This window comes from Colobus angolensis, unplaced genomic scaffold (assembly GCF_000951035.1).
Source record: "Colobus angolensis palliatus isolate OR3802 unplaced genomic scaffold, Cang.pa_1.0 Scaffold181, whole genome shotgun sequence".
NCBI lineage: Eukaryota > Metazoa > Chordata > Mammalia > Primates > Cercopithecidae > Colobus > Colobus angolensis.
In genome coordinates, this window is record NW_012114944.1 from 3,834,632 (window position 1) to 3,854,877 (window position 20,246).

At 47.1% G+C, this 20,246-nt stretch overlaps 1 protein-coding gene across 4 annotated transcripts in view; it reads right to left on the minus strand.

Annotated features, from left to right (window-relative positions):
* The window catches only part of TBC1D2 (TBC1 domain family, member 2), a 67,967-nt gene extending 50,547 nt beyond the window's left edge, over positions 1–17,420 (minus strand). For 3 of the 4 annotated variants that reach the window (XM_011939486.1, XM_011939485.1, XM_011939487.1), the window contains exons 1-3: positions 16,194–16,778; positions 12,764–12,905; positions 5,007–5,142 (exon numbers count right to left, since the gene is read on the minus strand). In XM_011939486.1, the coding sequence (XP_011794876.1) occupies positions 5,007–5,142; positions 12,764–12,905; positions 16,194–16,556 (641 nt within the window). In that variant the 5' untranslated portion in view covers positions 16,557–16,778. Of the gene's footprint in view, positions 1–5,006; positions 5,143–12,763; positions 12,906–16,193 lie in introns of all 4 variants that reach the window. The other variant, XM_011939488.1, reaches the window with a different exon arrangement.
* Positions 17,421–20,246: the final 2,826 nt, after the last annotated feature.

Below are 20,246 nucleotides of genomic sequence, written 5' to 3' on the forward strand. Positions count from 1 at the left end.
GCCTCCCAAAGTGCTGGGATTACAGGTGTGAGCCACTGTGCCTGGCCTCCTTCTAGACTCTAAAAAAAGTTATTTATTTATTTATTTTTAAAATTATTATTTAGAGACGGTGTCTCACTCTGTCACCCAGGCTGAAGTGTGGTGGCATGCTCATAGCTTACTGCAGTCTTGACCTCCTGGGCTCAAGTGATCCTTCCACGTCAGCCTACACAGTAGGTGGGAATACAGGTATGTGCCACCACACCCAGGTAATTTTTTGTAGAGATGGGGTTCACTACAATTTTTTGTAGGCTGGTCTCAAACTCCTGGCCTCAATCGATCCTTCCACCTCGTCCTCCCAAAGTTCTGGGTTTACAGGCAAGAGCCACAGCACCTGGCCCTTTCCAGTTTTTGTGAGTGGTTTCATAACAAAGAGGTGCTGAATATTGTCAAATGCTTTTTCTCAGTCTACTGAAATGATGTGGTTTTTCACCTTTATCTTATTAATGTAGTGTATTACACAAATTGAATTTCAGATGTGAAACCAACCATGCATTCCTAAGATAAATCCTACTTTATCGTGGATTAATCCTTTTTATATGCTGCTGAATTCAGTTCGCTAATATTTTGTTGAGAATTTTTACATCTGCCTTCATAAGGGATATTGGTCTGTATTTTTCTTATGATGTCTTTGTTTGGTTTTGGTATCAGAATAATATCAGTCTTATAAAATGAGTTGGGATGTGCCCCCTCCTCTTCTATATTTTGGAAGAATCTGTGAAGAATCTGTATTAATTTTTCTTTAAATATTTGGTGGACTTCACCAGTAAAGTCATTTGGTCCTGAGTTTTTCTTCATGGGTATTTATTTATTTATTTATTTATTTAACTAATTCAATCTCTACTATGTAATTAGGTCTTTTCAGATTTTCTTCTTGAGTATATTTTAGTAAATGTGCCTTCTAGGAATTTGTCTATTTTCATCGAAGTTATCAAATTTGTTGGCACATAGTTGTTCACAGTATTCCCATATAATCCTTTTTGTTTTTGTAAGGTTGGTAGCAATGCTCTCTTTTGTTCCTGACTTTACTAATTTGAGTCTTCTCTCTTTTCTCAGTCTGCCTAGCTTAAGGTTTGTCAACTTTGTTGCTCTTTTCAAAGAACCTCTATTGATCTCTAACTTAGTTTAAAACAAGATCCAGGTGTGTGTGTGTGTGTGTGTGTGTGTGTGTGTGTGTGTGTATGTTTTGTATAGTTGGGCCCAGAATAAGAAAATACTGAGATTATACTTTCATGGATAGTACAGCTGAGTGATGGAAGGAAAAATTCATCAGTTGAATTAAGAGCAGAGAGGTTATTAGAACTCAGCACTCCCAATACCTGATCTTTTGCTGTAATTAGTAAGGGCTCCTGTTATAAGGGGAGCCCCTGACTCCTTGGCCTAGTGACTTCCCTTTCCCAGTCTTGCTTTCCCCATCTGAAAATACAAGAATGTAGTTTCATTGAAGAGAATCATGATGATCATGATAGGCACTACTATTTACTGAGCATCACTTTATGCTGGGTCCTGTGCTGAGCCCTGTTACATGGATTTCACAAACCACAAGTCACATGAGTTGGAAAGGGACGCAGGGGCACATCCCTATAGCTAGAGGCACTGGCTAGGTGGGATAACCATTACTACTGCCCACACTTTAACCAGGAACTGCTCCCTCCCTGACACGTCCTGGGTCTGATAAGCAGTCCTCCCTGGGGTGTGGAAAAGCATAGAAACCGCAACTTAAAGGCAGCAAAAGGCCTTCTAAGCCCTAGCACACATCTCCTCTGGGAACGGGGAGCTCACTACCTTCTGAAATAGTCCGGCTGGTCACCACCCAGCTATACCATTATGCTTGGAAGAGCTGTCTCCATTTCATAAATTTATCAACTTTGCTTGGAGCAGTTCATGGACCATTTTCTGTTTAGGTTTAATTCCAGGCCTGCAAGGCCTGGCCAGCATGGGAGTGGTGGTCCTAAAGACTTGTTCTGAAAGGATAACCTTGGGCAAGCCAGTTATCGTCCCTGAGTCTCAGTTTCTTCATCTGCAATGGGGATGTCGAACATATCCATAATGAACACTGGATGGACCCTTCCATGGCTCACGTTCTAAGCGAAACACTATGATGCATTCCACTCACTTAATCCTCCCAAGACCAGTGAAGTAAATACTATTCTCCCCACACTGGACAGAGAGAACTGAGATTCGAAGAGAATAAGTAATCAAAACTGCAGAGCAAGTCGGTGGTGGGGCTCAGCAGCCCTGGATGACTAACTTCATGGTTTGAGAACTTAACCATGTGATGACACCACTTCACAGGTTTGTCCAGACAACTCGAGAGCATAAAGCACCCAACACAGTGCTCAGGAAGCTCCCTACCCGCTTCCCTGAGTATGACCTGGGTTCATGGAAGCACCAACAGTGAGTTCCAAGACCAGCCAGAGCAAAGGGGTGTAGGACACAAAGGCAGCTCTCATCTCACCAAGTTATCTGGAGCTTTCAGCAGCCCAGGGCACTTCTCTTGCAAAGTAGCCTGGCATCTTCTGTGGCTATGACAAGTTACAGGAGGGAAGTTGCTCTATGACCCTCTGAAGCTTCCTTCCTTTCTTGGTCTCTGCATTTTCTATGTTCCGCTTCTGCTGCCGTGGCCTCTATCAGGCATGGGCTCGGCTTAATATTGGTGAGACTGCCCCGGGTACATGCTGGCTGGATAGCTGGACTTCTCAGGCCCTCTGTACCCCAGCATGCTCCCAGTGCACCCAGTTCCCTGTAGGTCTTCCCAATAGATGATCTCCTGCAGGGTGCCCTCCATGTCCGCTCACCCTGGGAGGCTCAACCATGCCCTATACCTGTCAAGCCTCTCTCTCGAGCTTAGATCTCTCTCCTGGGCTCCAGGTCATTCATCCAAATGCCTTCAGGGTAGCTCTATCTCCAGGCAGCAGACCTCAAAGAACACTCATCATCTTTTCCCTAAAACCTGATTCTCTCCTGGAAAGGACGTCACCACCCTCCTAGTCACTCAAGCAAATTCAGACACTGAAACCAGCAGAGGGAAATACTCTGCCTGAGTCACACAGAACCAGCGGTCCCTAATCCAAGTCCCGTGAGCAATCTATTTTGCCTTCTAAGAGCTCTAAATTCATCTGAAGTCCACACAGAAAATAAATGTCCAGGCTGGGCCTGGTGGCTCACCTCTGTAATCCCAGCACTTTGGGAGGCCGAGGTGGGCAGATCACGAGGTCAGGAGTTTGAGACCAGCCTGGCCAACATAGTGAAATCCCATCTTTACTAAAAATACAAAAAGTTAGCTGGCCGTGGTGGCAGGTGCCTGTAATTCTAGCTACTATGGAGGCAGAGGCAGGAGAATCACTTGAACCTCAGAGGCAGAGGTCGCAGCGAGCCGAGATGGCGCCACTGCACACCAGCCTGGGCAACAGTGCAAGACTCCGTCTCAAAAAAAGAAAAGAAAAGAAAAGAAACACCCAAACAGGATCACTATTGGATATAGTTTGAATTCCTGAAAGTTTCCACCCCTTCAACTAGAGTAACAATAGCAGCAGCAGCTAATATGTATTGCATGCTTAAGACTGCCAAGCACAGTTCTAAAGCAGTCTGCATGCATTAACCCCTTTAATTACCATGCTAAGCTTGTAAGGCAAGTGCTGTTGTATTTACATTTAATAACAAGGTAAGCAAAGCACTGAGAAACAACTTGCCAACAGCAGCACAGCCATGACTGATGGAGCCAGGATACAAACCCAGGCAGTTTGCTTCCAAAATCCAGGCCACACTGCTGCCTTTTTTTTTTTTTTTGAGACAGGGTCTCACTCTGTTGCTCAGGCTAGGATGCGGTGGTATGATCATGGCTTACCGCAGCCTTGACTTCGTGGGCCTGGGATTACAGGCACACGCCACTATGCCTAGCTAACTTTTCACTTTACTTATCGTAGAGACAGGGCCTCACAAGTTGCCCAGGCTGGTTTTGAACTCCTGGCCTCAAGTGATCCTCCTGCCTTGGCCTCCCAAAGTGTTGCGATTACAGGCATGAACCATTACGTCTGGCCCATACTGCTACCTTCTTAGATATTATCTAAAACAAAGTCTCCAAATAGTAAGGTATATATATAATATATTATTAAATTAAAAAGTAGTTGAGATATGATTGACATAATAAATTGCACAAGTTAAAAATGAGTAATTTGATGCTTTTGACATGTATAGACATTTGTGAAACCATCACTACATCACATTCAACATGATCTCATTTATGCAATATGTATATAGAAAACGTAGAGGAAAGAAATATACCAAATGCTAAGAATATTTGTCTGGGTGATAGGATTATGGATAATTAAAAAAATACTTTATTTATAACCAAGTGATTCTCCTGCTTCAGCCTCCCTAGAAGCTGGAACTATAGGCTGTGAGCCACCTTGTCCAGTGAGTAATTTTTTATACCCTTCCAGATGTTTCTGATTTCCTATAATGAACATGTACTACTTTTCCAATCAGAACAATGAATGTTTTTTTTGTTTGTTTGTTTGTTTTTTTTGTGACAAGAGTCTTGCTCTTGTCACCCAGGCTGGACTGCAATGGCGCGATCTCGGCTCACTGCAACCTCTGCCTCCTGGGTTCAAGTGATTCTCCTGCCTCAGCCTCCTGAGTAGCTGGGATTATAGGCACCTGCCACCACGCCTGGTTAATTTTTGTATTTTAGTAGAGATGGGGTTTTACCATGTTGGCCAGGCTGGTCTCGAACTCCTGACCTCTAGTGATCTGCCCGCCTCGGCCTCCCAAAGTGCTGGGGTTATAGGCATGAGCCACCGCACCTGGCCAAATGTAATTTTTAAAGTGATGATGTGATTAATTGAAAATAAAGCCCATAACCCTCTCCCGGGGCCCACCTCCCTGCAGGAGAATCACAGTGGGTTAAGCTCCACCGAAGGGGCTGCCCGTAGCTTGGCTAGCCCCTCAGTCCCTCTGGCACTTACTGTATTTCAGTTCCCAGGTGCTTGAGGGAAATATTCTGAAGGGCAGGGAAGGGCTGCAAGGCAGCTGCCACACCCACTAGCCCAGGGGGTGTTTTCACAGGGCACAGGAACTCCTCCAGCTCTGCTTCTTCTTGCCCTGGGAACAAAGAAAAGGGTAATCAATCAGCCGAGTCACTGTACTTGGAAAGACAGGTCAGGTGGGATGCTATTGGTGCAGCCCTGATTGGGAACAGGCTGGAGCTGGAGAGTTGCAGGGGCAAGCAGGCCTTCCCTGTAGGTTAACAGCAGCAAAATAGGTTTTTCACAAAATATTCTGCAGCCAGTAAAATGATGCATTTTGCTGGTACAGCCCTCTTGCAAACCCCTTAAAAATACGCAGACCTAGCTGGGTGTGGTGGCTCATGCCTGTAATTCCAGCACTTTGGGAGGCTGAGGCGGGCGGATCACCTGAGGTGGGGAGTTAGAGACCAGCCTGACCAACATGAAGAAACTCTGTCTCTACTAAAAACACAAAATTAGCCGGGCGTGGTGACGCATGCTTGTAATCCCAGCTATTTGGGAGGCTGAGGCAGGAGAATCACTTGAACCCAGGAGGCGGAGGTTGCGGTGAGCCGCGATGGAGCCATTGCACTCCAGCCTGCGCAACAAGAGCGAAACTCCGTCTCAAACAAAAAAAAAAGAAAAAAATAAAAAATAATAAAAAAATGCAGACCTACAGTTAATTCTACATCTGAGAGTCCATCCTAAAGATGGAAGTGCAGACAAAACTTTATGTGCCAAGAGGTTCATTCTAGCATTGAAACAAATAGCCTCAAAGTTGGAAAAGATCTAACTTGGGAATAGGTTAAGTATATCAGAATGTCTTCATATAATAGAATATTAATCATTCAAAAACTATGCAAATACTTATAAACAGGGAAACTTGTATGGAATATAGTACTAAGTGGAAAAAGCCAGATTAAAAAAAACTTGGAAGGCTAGGTGCTATGGCTCACACCTGTAATCCCACCACTTTGGAAGGCTGAGCCAGGTGGGTCACTTGAACTGAAAATCTGAGACCATCTGGGCAACATGGCAAAACCCCATCTCTTCAAAAAACAGAAAAATTAGCCGAGTGTGGTGGTGCATGCCTGTAGTCCCAGCTACTCAGGAGGCTGAGGTGGGTGGATCGCTTGAGCCCAGGAGGTGGAGGTTGCAGTGAGGTGAGGTGGTGCCACTGCACTCCAGCCTGGGCAACAAAGCAAGCTCTTGTCTCAAAAAAAAAAAAAAAAAAAAAAATTGGCGTTATAATATTATCTCAATTGTACAGAAAAAGTCTCAAAGAAATATACTCTGCAATCTTTTTTTTTTTGGAATTAAATCATCTAATTTCAAATATTAATTACAATTTTAGGAAAATAACTTTGATTAAGTGATTTAAAAGGCAGGGACAGGCTTCTCTGTAAAATTATTTCCAATCCCAGAGCCATTTCTGGGTTTTTTCTCTCTCCCAGTGTAGAGAATCTTGGAGACTACTGGGAGGCAGTAAGGTGGTGTGTTCTATGCATCGTGAAGATGTTTAATACTGTGATGACCAAGCAGAATCTAATATTCTTGGCCCTTGTACTCCCAAGCACTATACTCCACAATCTTAATAGTGGTTTCAGCTGCGTGATGGGATTTGCAGTGAGCAGGCTATTCTCATTGTATTTTACTGTTTTTTCCAAATTTTCTACATAAACATGGGTTACTTTATAAACAGAAAAAGAATATGTATTTATCAAAAATAGATGTTTATACAGAGATTTTTAAAACACAGGCAAATATTAGGGTCACATTACTGAGTATCAAAAAACAAAGTAGGACATTTTATATTACTATATGATCTGAAACACGTTTAAATAAAAGGCAGGCAGGAGATCATAACATAAGGTTAATACTGGCTGCCTCTAGGTGATAGGATTATAGGTTCTTTTTCTTTTTAGTCTTCCAAATGTTCTGTGTAAACAGTGATTCTTCTACAGTGAATGACTTTAAAATGTTTAATGTTAAGCAAGCGTTCAAGGCCAAGGAAATTATTTGAAGTATAAGAGAGGGGAGGTGAAATATTTAGAAATTAAGTGTTAGAAAAAGGAGAAAAGAGCCAGGACCACTTACGGGATGGTATAAGCTTGATTAGACAACCCCTGAGACCTACCAGGGCAGCAGACACTTTCCACTTGGAACCCTCTTACTGGGAGATTGAAATATTTAGGAGTGGAGATTTGTTTTTGCACTATATCTGCAAAAAGGGTGTGGGTATAAAAACATTAAATATAATGATGGGGGCCAGGAGAAGCTGTTCAACCTACCTAAGAAAAGAAACTTTGCAGTAGTTCAAACAACAACAGACAGTATATTTGTAAATTCCTAACAGGCTCCGCCAGATCTGGCAGGCAGGCCAGTACTCACACTCCTCAAATGCCACATCTTTGAGGTCCTCCCTTCCATGAATCCTCTCACCAAACATGGACTGGGTGTTTACCCTGAGGCTTGCGAGTGTGGCTGGAGAAAGAGAAGAATCAAAGCAGAAACTCACGCCTAAGGAGTAGGGAAGGGGAAGAAGTCCACACCTGGGAACCCCAGGTGCTGGGTTAGGGCAGTTCTGGGAGGTGGAGACAGAGTCTTTCCAATCCAGGTCAGGGAAAACTTCCTGGAGGAGGGGCACTGCAGCTGGGCCTTAAGGACAGGGGTTGATTTGAACCTGCAGGAGGAACCAGGAAGGCTCTTTCTGTGCAGAGCATACAGGCAACAGGTTTCAGACCCAGAACTGAGTTTGTGGGGAGGAAGCCTGGGGAGATGAGGTGGGGAAGGCCAAATACAAGCGGGTGTGGGTAAGTGGCTGGATCTCATCACGATGGAAACCAGAGCCCCTAGGGGTTTGAGCAGGTGGCTGAAGAACCAAACCTGGCTTTGGGTAGAAGATCTGTAGCTGGGCCCTGTTTCTGTGGGGAGGGTGCTGTGACCTGGTTGCAAATCACTTAAACAAACAAAACAAAAAACAAGAGCCAGGCACGGTGGCTCACGCCTGTAATCCCAGTACTCTGGGAGGCCAAGGTGCGCTGATCACCTGAGGTCAGGAGTTCAAGATCAGCCTGGCCAACATGGGAAAACCCATCTCTACTAAAAATACAAAAATAAACCAGGCGTGGTGACACGCGCCTGTAATCCCAGCTACTCTGGAGGCTGAGGCAGGAGAATCGCTCCAACTTGGGAGGCGGAAGTTGCAGTGAGCCGAGATCACACCACTGCACTCCAGTAGCCTGGGCGACAAGGCAAGATTCTGTCTCAAAAAAACAAAACAAAACAAAACAAAACAAACACAAAAAGAAGAAGGATACTCTCTACCGTGTCTCTTTCAGAGTTAATGTATACAAAAATGTTTAAAAAGCCATAAAGCCAGGCCAGGAGCGGTGGCTCATGCCTGTAATCCCAGCACTTTGGGGGGCCAAGGTGGGTGGGTCACAAGGTCAGGAGATCGAGACCATCCCAGCTAACATAATGAAACCCCATCTCTACTAAAAATACAAAAAAGTTAGCCAGGCGTGGTGGTATGCGCCTGTAGTCCCAGCTACTCGGGAGGCTGAGGCAGGAGACTTGTTTGAACCCAGGAGGCAGAGCCTGCAGTGAGCAGAGATTGCGCCACTGCACTCCAGCCTGGGCAACAGAGCGAGACTCTGTCTCAAAAAAATAAAAAAATAAATAAGCCATAAAGCCCTATATTGTTGGACTCACATCTTTCAAAGTAGCCGTTAAGCCAGACTCTGAGCTGATTCAAAATAAATTTTTCTTATTTATCAATACTTTAACCATCTTATTCTCTTTCATTCAAAGCAAACCAAAAAATCTTAACAATTTTTCTAAGATTTTGATATCTTAGCAGTACTTCCCGAACTGCTAATATCTGTTTTCTTGTAAGTGTCACCCGTGGCCCTAGATCAACTCTGAGACTACATAGAGCCAAGTCCTGGGGGTTGCCATCACTGGTGGGTTTTACCAAAGAGGAAATAGCCACTCAGAGAGGGTGAGTTTTGTGGCCAAAGTCAAAGCTAGCATGTGGCACCGTTATAGACTCAAACACAGTCCCTACTTTTGCTTTTCCCACTAAACCGTGTGGCTTATCAGAGCAGCCTTTCTAACAAGTAGGTCATCTAAGATAGGAGGGGCTACCCATGAAGGCACAAGCCCCCAGTGCAAAGGAGTGTGCAAGGCACAGGCGGCACATGATGGCGATGTCCCAACAGAAACCAGCGCTTTCCGCAGGAGGCAGAATCAATGACCTGAGGCTGTAGTCTGGGGCACCCTGGAGAAATGCCCTCCATTTGTCTGTGACCACAATCTCTGTGACCACACAGAGGATTTTCAGCAGCATTTATTTGTAATTCTCCTTTTGCGTAAGCTCTGACGGTTGCCCCACGTCCACTGGGAAGAAGTCACTGCCTAGACAAAGAAAGGGCCTGGCCCAGGAGGTCACTGCCTCCCTAGAGGGCCCTGGCTGAGTGCCTGGCTGCTCCTCAGCTTTGGGAGGGCAGGTTATGAGTCTCTGCAGCCTGGGGTGTGAATTTCAGCACTGACATTTTCTTGTTAGATGACCCAGGACAGGTCTCTTGACCTCTTTGAGCCTTAGTTTCCTGGTCTATGAAATGGAAACAGCACTAACTACCCTATAAAATTATTGTGAGGATTAAATAAGATAATGCATGTAAAGTGTTGGGGCAGCAGGCATATTTCATGACGGTACACATTTATACAGGTCCTTTGTAAACTGTAGCTTACTGTGGCAACTTGCTATTCTTATTATTATAAATCTCGTGGGTTCCCTTTGATCTTTCTTGGCTCTGCAGAGACCGTTGTTTAGGTAAAGTATAAAATGAAGTTGTAAATGCTTAAAAGCAGGAGAGAACATGCCTTGCAGATTGCTCAAGAGCAGTGACGAGACGCTTTTTACCAGGAATCTCTGACTCAAAGTCAGACGTGGGTCAGGTTTTCAGTGACGAGGGAGTGGGCTGTTGCTTCCTCAGGAAGGGTGGAGGCGGGTGAGGTGGGGCAGCCTGCTCCACATGGCTAATCCAGGCCTTGCTGACTTGTCCAAGACACCAGAAACATCTTTCTAGGTGGGCTAGGAAGGTTATGCCAGGCCCTGGGTCTGGGAGGAAAGTGAAGGCTTGCTGCAAGGCGAGGAAAGGCTTCAAGAGGAGAAGCTCATGTCCCTGCTTCCTGAGTCTCAGGCAGCATCCTCCTCAGGAGACTGGAACCCAGGTCATCACAGCAACTCCATGCCTTTCTCCAATGCCCACAGCAGGGGCTGGCCTGGAAGAGGCCCACCGTGTGTGCTGAAGCAAAGCCACAGAATTAAAGAACCTGCAACAGGTTTGCCACAGCAGAAGAGGGTTGAGGATCCCAGAGCCATGCTTCCACAATCTGCTTCTTCAAATTTCAGTTAAGACACACAAGAATTCTATTATTGCAGAGGTTTCACCTGGCCTCTAGCCTGATGCTGACCTTTGCAGCGGCATCAACCCAGGCTGCAGTTTTCTGCAAAACCAGGGTTGTCTGGCTCCCTGGCAGATGGGGAGTAAGAGCTGGAGGAGAATGCAGAAGCAAAGAAACCCTTCAAAAGAAACTCCAAAGAAATTCCTAATGATTATTAAGAATAAAAGGAACAGTTATTATAATAGTGATAGTGCATACATGTTTGTGTATATACTATTATGATAGTAATAGCATGGGTGTATTCTATGCACAGACATATACACATAGAATAACAATATTATTAGGACAACTCCCATGTATTGAGCACTGACTATGTGCCTGAGGTTATGCTAAGGGGTTTACATTCCTTTCCTCATTTAATTATAAGGTTTAGTGTATTGCCTTACACATTCACTCTGCAAATATCCAATGTGCCAGGCAGGACACCAGGGAGGTGATACAGGCAACAAAAAAAAAAAAGGTCCTCACCCTTAAGGGGAACGGGTGGAGATGGACAAGGACAGGGGTAATTATTAATAGAACACAATGGAACAGGTCTCCCTTGAAGTGTTTGAAAAAAGTGTTGAGGGCCCAGAAAGAATCCTGCTGACAAAGTCTGAGAAGGCTTCCAGGAGGAGGCTAGCAAGAGGAGGAGGCAATGCTGGAGCTTGGCCATAGAGAATAAGCAAGAATTTGCCAGGCAAAGGAGAGAGAGAGCAGAGACTCTGCCGAAGCATCAAGCCCAAGGCGGCAACTGGGGAAGCAGGCAGAGGTGAGATCAGGAGGGATAAGCCCTGAGCACAGGAGTGGGGTGGGGGGTGGCCTTGGATGGCAGTGGCAGGTTCAGGTTCTCATTTAAGAAAGCTCACTCAGGCTGCAGAGAAGGGTATGGGTTCTGGCACAGGTCTCCACATGGGGACACTGGAGAGGAGGCTGATGTGACTTTGAGAGATGAGGTCTGACCTGGGCAGTGGTGGCAAGAAAGACCTGAGTCTGATGTGTGGGTCAGAGGGCAAAAATGGCCAGCACAGTCATTGACTGGACTCACTGGCTGGAATTGAGGAAGGGTGGAAGGCAACTCCTAGTGGGTACATGGGGGGAAATCTACCGAGACGAGGGAAGGAAAACGGGAAGAAGGGTTGGGGCAGATGTATTCAGCTTTGGACAAGGAAAGCACCCAGGTACAGAGGTCCGGGGGTAACCTGGTAACAAGTCCTGCCCTTGCCTATTTGGCCTCCCTGTCAACTGAACATGAAGCACTTTAGACACTCTGTGGCTTTGTACTGGGACCTGATTTTCCATGTTCTTGCAGTGGCAGCTGTGAGGTAGTCCACATTGATCCTAAAACCTGCCAATCATGTTCCTGGCTGCAGCATGGGGGTGGGAGGGAGTGGTCTCCTGACTCCTCCACGTTGGGATGATACAGGATTTGGGATCAAGAAACTTCATTCGTGAGTCATCTTGGGGGAAAGGATCCTATCTTATGGGAACACCAGTGTTAAAAATCATTGATCTGGCCGGGCGTGGCGGCTCAGCCTTTAATCCCAGCACTTTGGGAGGCTGAGGCGGGTGGATCACGAGGTCAGGAGTTCAAGACCAGCCTGGCCAAGATGGTGAAACCCTGTATCTACTAAAAATAGAAAACTTAGCTGGGCGTGGTGCCTGTAATCGCAGCTACTTGGGAGGCTGAGGCAGAGAATTGCTTAAACCTGGGAGGTGGAGGTTGCAGCGAGCTGAGATTGTGCATTGCTCTCCAGCCTGGGCAACAGAGCGAGACTCCATCTCAAAAAAAAAAAAAAAAATCGCTGATCTACCCAACTCATGACACAAATCTACAACACTGCATTTTCTTATTAACCCTCTCACGGCAATTCTGTGAAAGTTTGATTTCCTGAGTCATCATAATAATAGCTCACTTGTATTGGGTTCTGACCATGTGCAGGCATTGTTCTAACCATTTTAGGTATATGAATTCATTTAATCCTCATAACATCCCTAAGAAGTAGGGATAATTTATAAACCTCATCTTATGGGGAAGGAAACGAGCTCAGAAAGGTTAAACAACTTGCCTAAAATTATATAGGACTAGGATTTGAACCCAGGCAGCCTGGTCTCAGTCCAAATTCTTGCCCTAACTAATCCTGAGTCATATCCCTGGCTCTCTGCTTCCTTAGCAGAGGGCTCCTCCCGCTCATTCCCAGCAGGAGGGTAAAGGCTTAATCACCAGAGCCCTGGGTGTGCAGGCAGTAGGGTAGCCCATTGGGTACCTAGCTCGAGGTGCAGGGCGGGCCCATTCCCAGCCAGGGCGGCATCAGGGGCGGCGGGAGGTGCTGGCGGGCTGTTGTGGAACTCCCAGCGCTTCATCTGCAGCTGCTGCAGCCAGTACAGCATCACTTGCTTGGTGGCGGCCTGAGAAGCACAAGGATTAGTTGGCAAGGCCCTGTGCCTGCAGGGTGGCACTAGGTGTGGGAAGAGGGAAAGGTTGTGGGAGGCTTAGGAATGCTCTCTTTCCCAGGAAAAAAAAAAGGGTCACTGTAGGTATGTATGCTTCCTGGCCACAGAAGATCATCAGGCTCTGATCTCCCACTCAGAGGTTCCTTAGCTGCTCTGGGCCTCAGTTTCCTCATCTGATCTGTACTCTGGTGACAATAAGACTCATTGCATAGGGCAGTGATGAGGATGAAATGAGACAAGGGTATCACACAGTCCCTGACACACAGTAGGTGCTCAAAATGTGCTCATTGGATAGAGGAATTTGGAGGTGCTGTGAAAGAGGGGAGGTGCACTGAATTCTGATTTGGGTGGGGTCCTGGTACCATCACTATCTCCCAGGTGAGATGGTATCTCACCTGTGTGACATCTCCAAGTCTTTGCTGCCTTTTGTGGAATGGGAGTAATCCTTTTTGCCTTGGGGATGCACCGGAATCATGGATATGAATGGGGACTGGAAAGCCACATGCACATGGTGAGGATATGGTGGCACCTTCCAGGTGTTCTGGCCCTCCAAACAAGTTCTTGGTAAATGCTAGTCATTAGTCTACCAGCACTGGCTGGTGGCTGGTCCAAGCATCCACTTTCACATCGAACAACTCCTGGATTCTTCAGGAGGGAGGCAAGGCAGGAGTGAGCAGCCCTTTCTATAGATGGAGAAACTAAACCTCTGAAGTCGCCCAGGCATGTGGTGATAGAGCTGGTCCCAAAACCCTGGTCTATAAGTTGGATTTTATGGCCAGGAGATTAGTGGCTTCATAAAGAAGGCCTGAGATCAGTTGAGGTGGGCTGCAGAAGATGGACAGCTCACCGGGCATGGATGGGTATTCTCACAGAGCTGCCTGCAAAAAGGCCGCATGAGAATAGCAGCAGGCTACATGGCAACAGAGGCAAGCTGACTGTCTCAGGGGCTCACTGGTGTGCACTGTGCCGGGGTGGGGGTGGGGGGTGGTCTATGAAAGAAACCGTGAGGCTGTCATGCAGGTACCAATAGGACACATGATGCCCACCAGTGTTCTCTTTCCATACACTCTCCCAGAGAGACCACAGCACCTCCCTCCCAGGTCTTCCCCATGACCTTAATGCTGATGAGCTCCAGCCAAACCCAAATACCCCGTTTTATTAATTCATTTGACAAGGGTATACTAAGCACTGACATACGTGTCAGAGATGGTGCTAGGCACTGAATACAGGGGTGAGCCAACACACATGGTCCCTGTCCCCTTGGAACTTGAGAGTCTCCTGCAGGGGACATGTACCTGGATGTTCCATGGGCTCCTCATCCTGAGTTCCCTCTGACTGCCCAACCAGGCAGTCAGCCAGTTACTCCAGCCACTCCTGACATCTCCCCCATTCTACCTCCCTACTATCCCGAGCCACCTCCATTGTCCCCCTCCCCACAGCCACAGCTCTAGTTCAGCTGTTACTCTCTCCTGATCACCTTCTGATGGGCTCCCTGAGTACCAGCCTTGCCCTTCCCCTAGTTTCTTCTCTACCCAATAGTCAGACTGGGCTTTTGCTACTTGGCCTAACTCGCCCTCAGGCTCTGCTCTTCAACTCCATCCTTTGGGCCCTGCTGTCTTTCTGGCTCATGTGATTTGCCTGGACACTCGGGGCTCTATCATGGTTCCCTACTTTTGCTCACGGTGCTCTCTCGGCCTGGAATACCTTTCTCCCTCTTGTCTGTTTGCCACCTATTTCTTCTCTGAAGCCTTGGGTGTATCCCTCCTCCAGATGCTTTTCAGGCTAGCCCCTTCCACTCGGTGGAAATGACTCCTCCTGTCACCACATGTTCTTGCACAGACTTACCACAGTGTCTCTACAGAACATTTTAGAGTTCATACAGGTTCTCCATCAGTCTCTCCCACCAGACTTTAAGCTGTCTGAGAACCAGGGGCAGAGGTGCTTTAGCTCCACACCCCAGAGCCTAGCGCAGAGCCAGGAACAATGGAATAGTATTATAAAGACCATGTGTTGGAGACCCTGTATACAGCAGTCAACCTGTGGAAGAGACACATAGACCCAGGAACCACATGACCTCGTAAATGCCTTCCTTGGCCAGGGATTCCTGAGTTTCATTATTTTAACCAAGTCCCCCAGCCTGGTCACCAGCCAAGCCCAGTCAGTAAAGGGGAACTGAACCCAGGGGCAGATACCCACTTAGCTGGAGGTGGGGTTGGAGGGGTGGAAAGATGGGGATGGGGTGGGGAAGGCTATCTCCTGGCACATTCTTCTCTGATGCCCATAGAACACTTAGCCCAGATCTGTCTTTCCAATTAAATTATGAGACACCTCCTCTTGACATGAGCACTCTGACCTAGGTTCCATCACCTTGTGTGTGCACGTGTGTTTATTCAACAAAAAATTGTTAAGTACCCCACTAGGTACCAGGCTGTACTCTAGGTGATGAAATTAATTCAGCAATTTGTACATGCCTGTGATGTGTCAAATGCTTACAAACCACCTAGGTTCTGAGAGGTAAAGTAACTTGTCCAGGGTCACATAGCTAGTAAGTAGCAAATGTACAATTTGAATCCAAGCCCGTCTGATTTCAAAGAATGTGGCCTTTCTACTGCTTTAGGCTTTCTCAGTTAAATATGATGATAAAACAAAACTTACCCCTTGCTGCTGATAGGAAAACAGGTTTAGGCATGCCTAGATGAACAATCTAGGTTGATTAGTGAAACCTAAGTATTTATCTTACCAATCCCTGCCAATCTCTTCTCAGCATTCACTGACCTTGGCCAAAACATCAAGAAACGGGAATCAGAATCCTGGCCTTGAGAGAGGATTGCAAAGAACATATTTTGACTTCCTTAGGTTCCAGGTAAGAAAGTTAAAGTAACTGCACTGTCAGGCACACCCAAAAGTAAAAGTTTTGATTCAGCACTGAGAAGTCTGAGAGGCAGAAAGACTACGGGATTCCAAGCTACCCCACTCTCTAGATGCATGACCTCGGGCCAGTCCTTTCATCTCCCTCTAACTCAGTTTCTTGATCCGTAGAATGGGTCTGTCGTCCCTGCCTTATGGGAACCCAATGAGGAAATGGGTGGGAATGCACTTTGCAAAGCACAAAGTTCTTTGAACACGTCGGTGATGCCAGTTCCAATCAATTTACTGTGTCCACCACACACTCGCGCCCAGCAGTGCCCTGCGAAAAGGGGACCTCGCGCCGCTGGGAAGGAGAAAGTCCTTCCAGGAATTTACCTTCAGGGTAATAACCCGGCTGGGAGTCTTGATTTCGAAGGTCCCCTCCTCAGCGTCCGCCTTGCAGTCAAACACTGCACTGGAGAGGTCGATGCTGTCCAAGGGATTAGCATCCTGCGCGGTCCGCGAATAATACAGTTGACATTTCCTTTCGTCGTAGAAGAACCAGCGGGATTTCCAGCTCCGGATGGGCCCTTTGCCGCCGAACTTACTTAAATACCCACAGAGTTTCTTGGCCTCCAGGGACCGGGTGCAGTCCCCCGATTCTTCCTCCAGAGGCAGCGCCTGTGGGTCCCTGGTAGACTCGTCGGACCCAGGGGCAGAGGAGCTGGACTCCGGGGCGTTCTCCCCGGCGCCCTCCATCGCTGCCAACCGGAGACCGCGGAGGGACGGGGAGTCCGCGGGACCACCAGCAACAAATCTCGGAGACTAGGCGGGCAGCTTCCCACAGGTAGACACCTGGGGGGGCGGGGCCGGCGGCGGACCCGCCCCCAGGACGCCACAGGGTCGGGACTGGGTGCGGTGCGTGCGACTGAAAGACTGCAAGCCCAGCTTACAGCGGATGGCCACGCCCCTCCACCGCCAGGCCACGCCCCGCGGCGCTCAGTCGGCTCCCCGCAAGGCCCGGTTGCTTCCGGCTTTTTTTCTGCGCCAGTTAGCCATCTTTAGTGAGGGCGGCAGTGCTGCCTGGCTTCAGGTTAAAGTAGTGGCAGCACTGAGGTTAACCGCGGGCAGAGAAGCCTGTCCCTGGCTACGCTTCCCTGGTAGTTCGCATAGTCACCTAGAAAGATGGCGCTTTCTGGCACCCCATGGGTTGCTTGTTCCCTCCCTGTGCCGCGCGGGGCACCGTCGGACGGCGCATCTCGCGGCCATTGGCTGAAAGGAACACCTCTGGGAGGCCCCTCTTCGGCGCCCCCTGGTCAGTGCGGCTCAGGAGCTGTCTGCCACTCTTCTCCCCGGTGTTCCTTCAGCCCCGTCAATGACGCCGCAGACGGCCTTCTTATCCCTCGCCTGACCGCGGTGGCCTCCCCCGCTCTCTGTCCTGGCTCCCATTCGCCTCCTGACAGCGCTGGTCGTGTTGCTTGGGGCGCCCAGGCGCAGCCGCTGCGCTGCGGAAACCCAGTGCCACTCCCGGGGCGTAGTTGGGTGCATTACATTTGTTTATTTTTGTTATTGCTATTATTATTTTTAGAGGCGGTCTGGGTCTTTCACCCAGGCTGGAGTACAGTGGCGCGAGATCAGAGCTCACTGCAGCCTCCGCCTCCCGGGCTCAAACCATCCTCCCGCCTCAGTCTCCCTAGTAGCTGGGACCGCAACTGCGCACAACCACACCTGGCTAATTTTTAAATAGTTTTTTTCAGAGAGGAGTGTCTTGAACTCCTGGCCTCAAGCGATTCTCCTGCCTCGGCCTCCCAAAGTGCTGGAATTACAGGCGAGAGCCGCCGAGCCCGGCTGTTTTGTAAATAAAGAATTTAGGGTTTGACTAACTCGCTCAACTTCTGCCTCATTTTACCTGTTTCCCCTTAAACTTCTCCCCTTCCTTCCTAAGGCGCGTTTCTCCATTAGGGCTGCGGAGCCCAATTCCGTCCACCTCTCTTTAGGAGCTTCATTCCGCCTTTCTCTTGCCCTTTGTTCAGCCCCTCCTCTTACTTCATCGTCTCCCCCTCAGCCATCGTTAGCGAGACCCTCACGTGCACTCAGTGATCTTGACAAGAAGCACGTTGGGGGTAAAGGCGAGGGCTCTGGAGTCTATTTGCATAATTTTCACATTCCCGCTCTGCAATATTGAGTGATTTACTCAACCTAAAAATGGAAATAATAACACTTCTCCCCACCCACCCCCCACCCGCCGCCAGACAGCTTTACGGTGAAGCTAATGAAATTTATGTTCACTTGCATGGGTCGCTGGGATTTGTAGTCTAACAGGTGGAAAGTTGCAACCAGGGAGCATTTCTCCTAAATGCTAGAGAGCTCTTCATTTGTTTTTTTGTTTGTTTGTTTGTTTGTTTGGTTTTTGTTTGGTTTTTTATTTTTTTTGAGACAGAGTCTCTGTCGCCCAGGCTGGAGTGCAGTGGCGCAATCTCGGCTCACTGCAAGCTCTGCCTCCCGGGTTCACGCCATTCTCCTGCCTCAGCCTCCCAAGTAGCTGGGACTACAGGCGCCTGCCACCACGCCCGGCTAACTTTTTGTATTTTTAGTAGAGCCGGGGTGTCACCGTGTTAGCCAGGATGGTCTCGATCTCTTGACCTCGTGATCCGCCTGCCTCGGCCTCCCAAAGTGCTGGGATTACAGGTGTGAGCCACCGCGCCCGCCCTTCATTTGTTATCATTTATAATTTATTTTGTCATTCTAAATAACCATCGTACCTAATTTTGTAATTTTTTTTTAAATCAGAAGACCCTTAATACTGTTTAATTCCAGTCCCCACAAAACCTGGATCTACACCTGTCTACCCTTAGAGTTGTTTTGATAATTAAGTAAAATAATACGTGTGAATCTCTTAGCACAGAATGTGGGACAAATTATTTCTTCTTTTTTTTTTTTTTTTTTTTTGAGACAGAGTTTCGCTCTTGTGTAGGGTGGAGTGCAATGGCGCAATCTCGGCTCACTGTAACCTCTGCCTCCCGGGTTCAAGCGATTCTTCTGCCACCGCACCCAGTCAGTTTCTTTTCTATTTTTTTTTAATTTTATTTTTTTTGACACAGAGTCTCGCTCTGTCGCCCAGCCTGGAGTGCAGTGGCACAATCTCCAATCCCCATTCTCCTGCCTCAGTCTCCCGAGTAGCTGGGATTACAGACATGCGCCACCACACCCAACAAATTTTTGTAGTTTTAGTAGAGATGGGGTTTCACCATGTTGGCTAGGATAGTCTCGATCTCCTGACCTTGTGATCCACCTGCCTCAGCTTCCCAAAGTGCTGGGATTACAGCCATGAGCCACAGTGCCTGGCCCCATTCCTGATTTTTAAAACCTCTTAATAAAACAAACGGTATACCTTATTTGTTCTAGGTTTTCTAGCTAGGCTATGATAAGTGTTTGAAAGAATAATTATAATTACAAATATATTACATATATCAGAAAAACTCAAGTGATGGCCTGTTTTAAAAAAACGGTGCGTATGTGTATAGATGTCTCTAGCAGCGAACAAATGGAAAATACAATGGACAACATCCCTTACATAAATGAGTTACATAATGAATATCTTATTGCTTTATAGTAGGATATAAGACAAAACAAATATGTCCCTGAGTGGGAAGAGTTAATATTGTAAAGATGCCACATTCCTCAAATTAATCCATACAGTTAATACATTTTCAATCAAACTCTCGATAGGGTTTTTTTTGTTTGTTTTTTTGAGACAGAGTCTTGCTCTGTCACCCAGGCTGGAGTGTACTGGAGCGATCTCGGCTCACTGCAACCTCTGCCTTCTGGGTTCAAGCTATTCTCAGCCTCCCTAGTAGCTGGGACTACAGGTGGGGCCACCATGCTAGGCTAAATTTTGTATTTTCAGTAGAGATGGGGTTTCACCATGTTGGTCAGGCTGGTCTTGAACTCCTGACCTCAAGTGATCCACCCACTGTGGCCTCCCAAAGTGCTAGCATCACAGGCGTAAGCCACCATGCCCAGCCTCAATAGGCTTTAAAAAAACTTTTTATTTTTGAATAGTTTTAAAAGTTACAAAGACAATGGGAGAATTTCTGTAGACCCTACACCCAGTTTCCCCTAATGTTAACATTTTGCTTAATCCTGATATGTTTGGCAGAAATAAACATCTAACATTGGTACAAAATTATTGACAAAACACAGTCTTTATTTGGATTTTGTCTGTTTTCTACTAATAGCCTTTTTCTGTTCTTCTACTAATAGCCTTTTCCTGTTCCAAGATCCAATTCAAGATTCCATAATTAGTCATGATGTTCCCTTAGTTTCCTCTGCACTGTGACATATTTCTGTTTTTCCTTGTTTTTCATGGTCCTGACAGTTTGAAGAATACTAGTCAGGTGTTTTGTAGAATACTATCACTTTGGGTTTGTCTCATGATTTCTTTTTTTT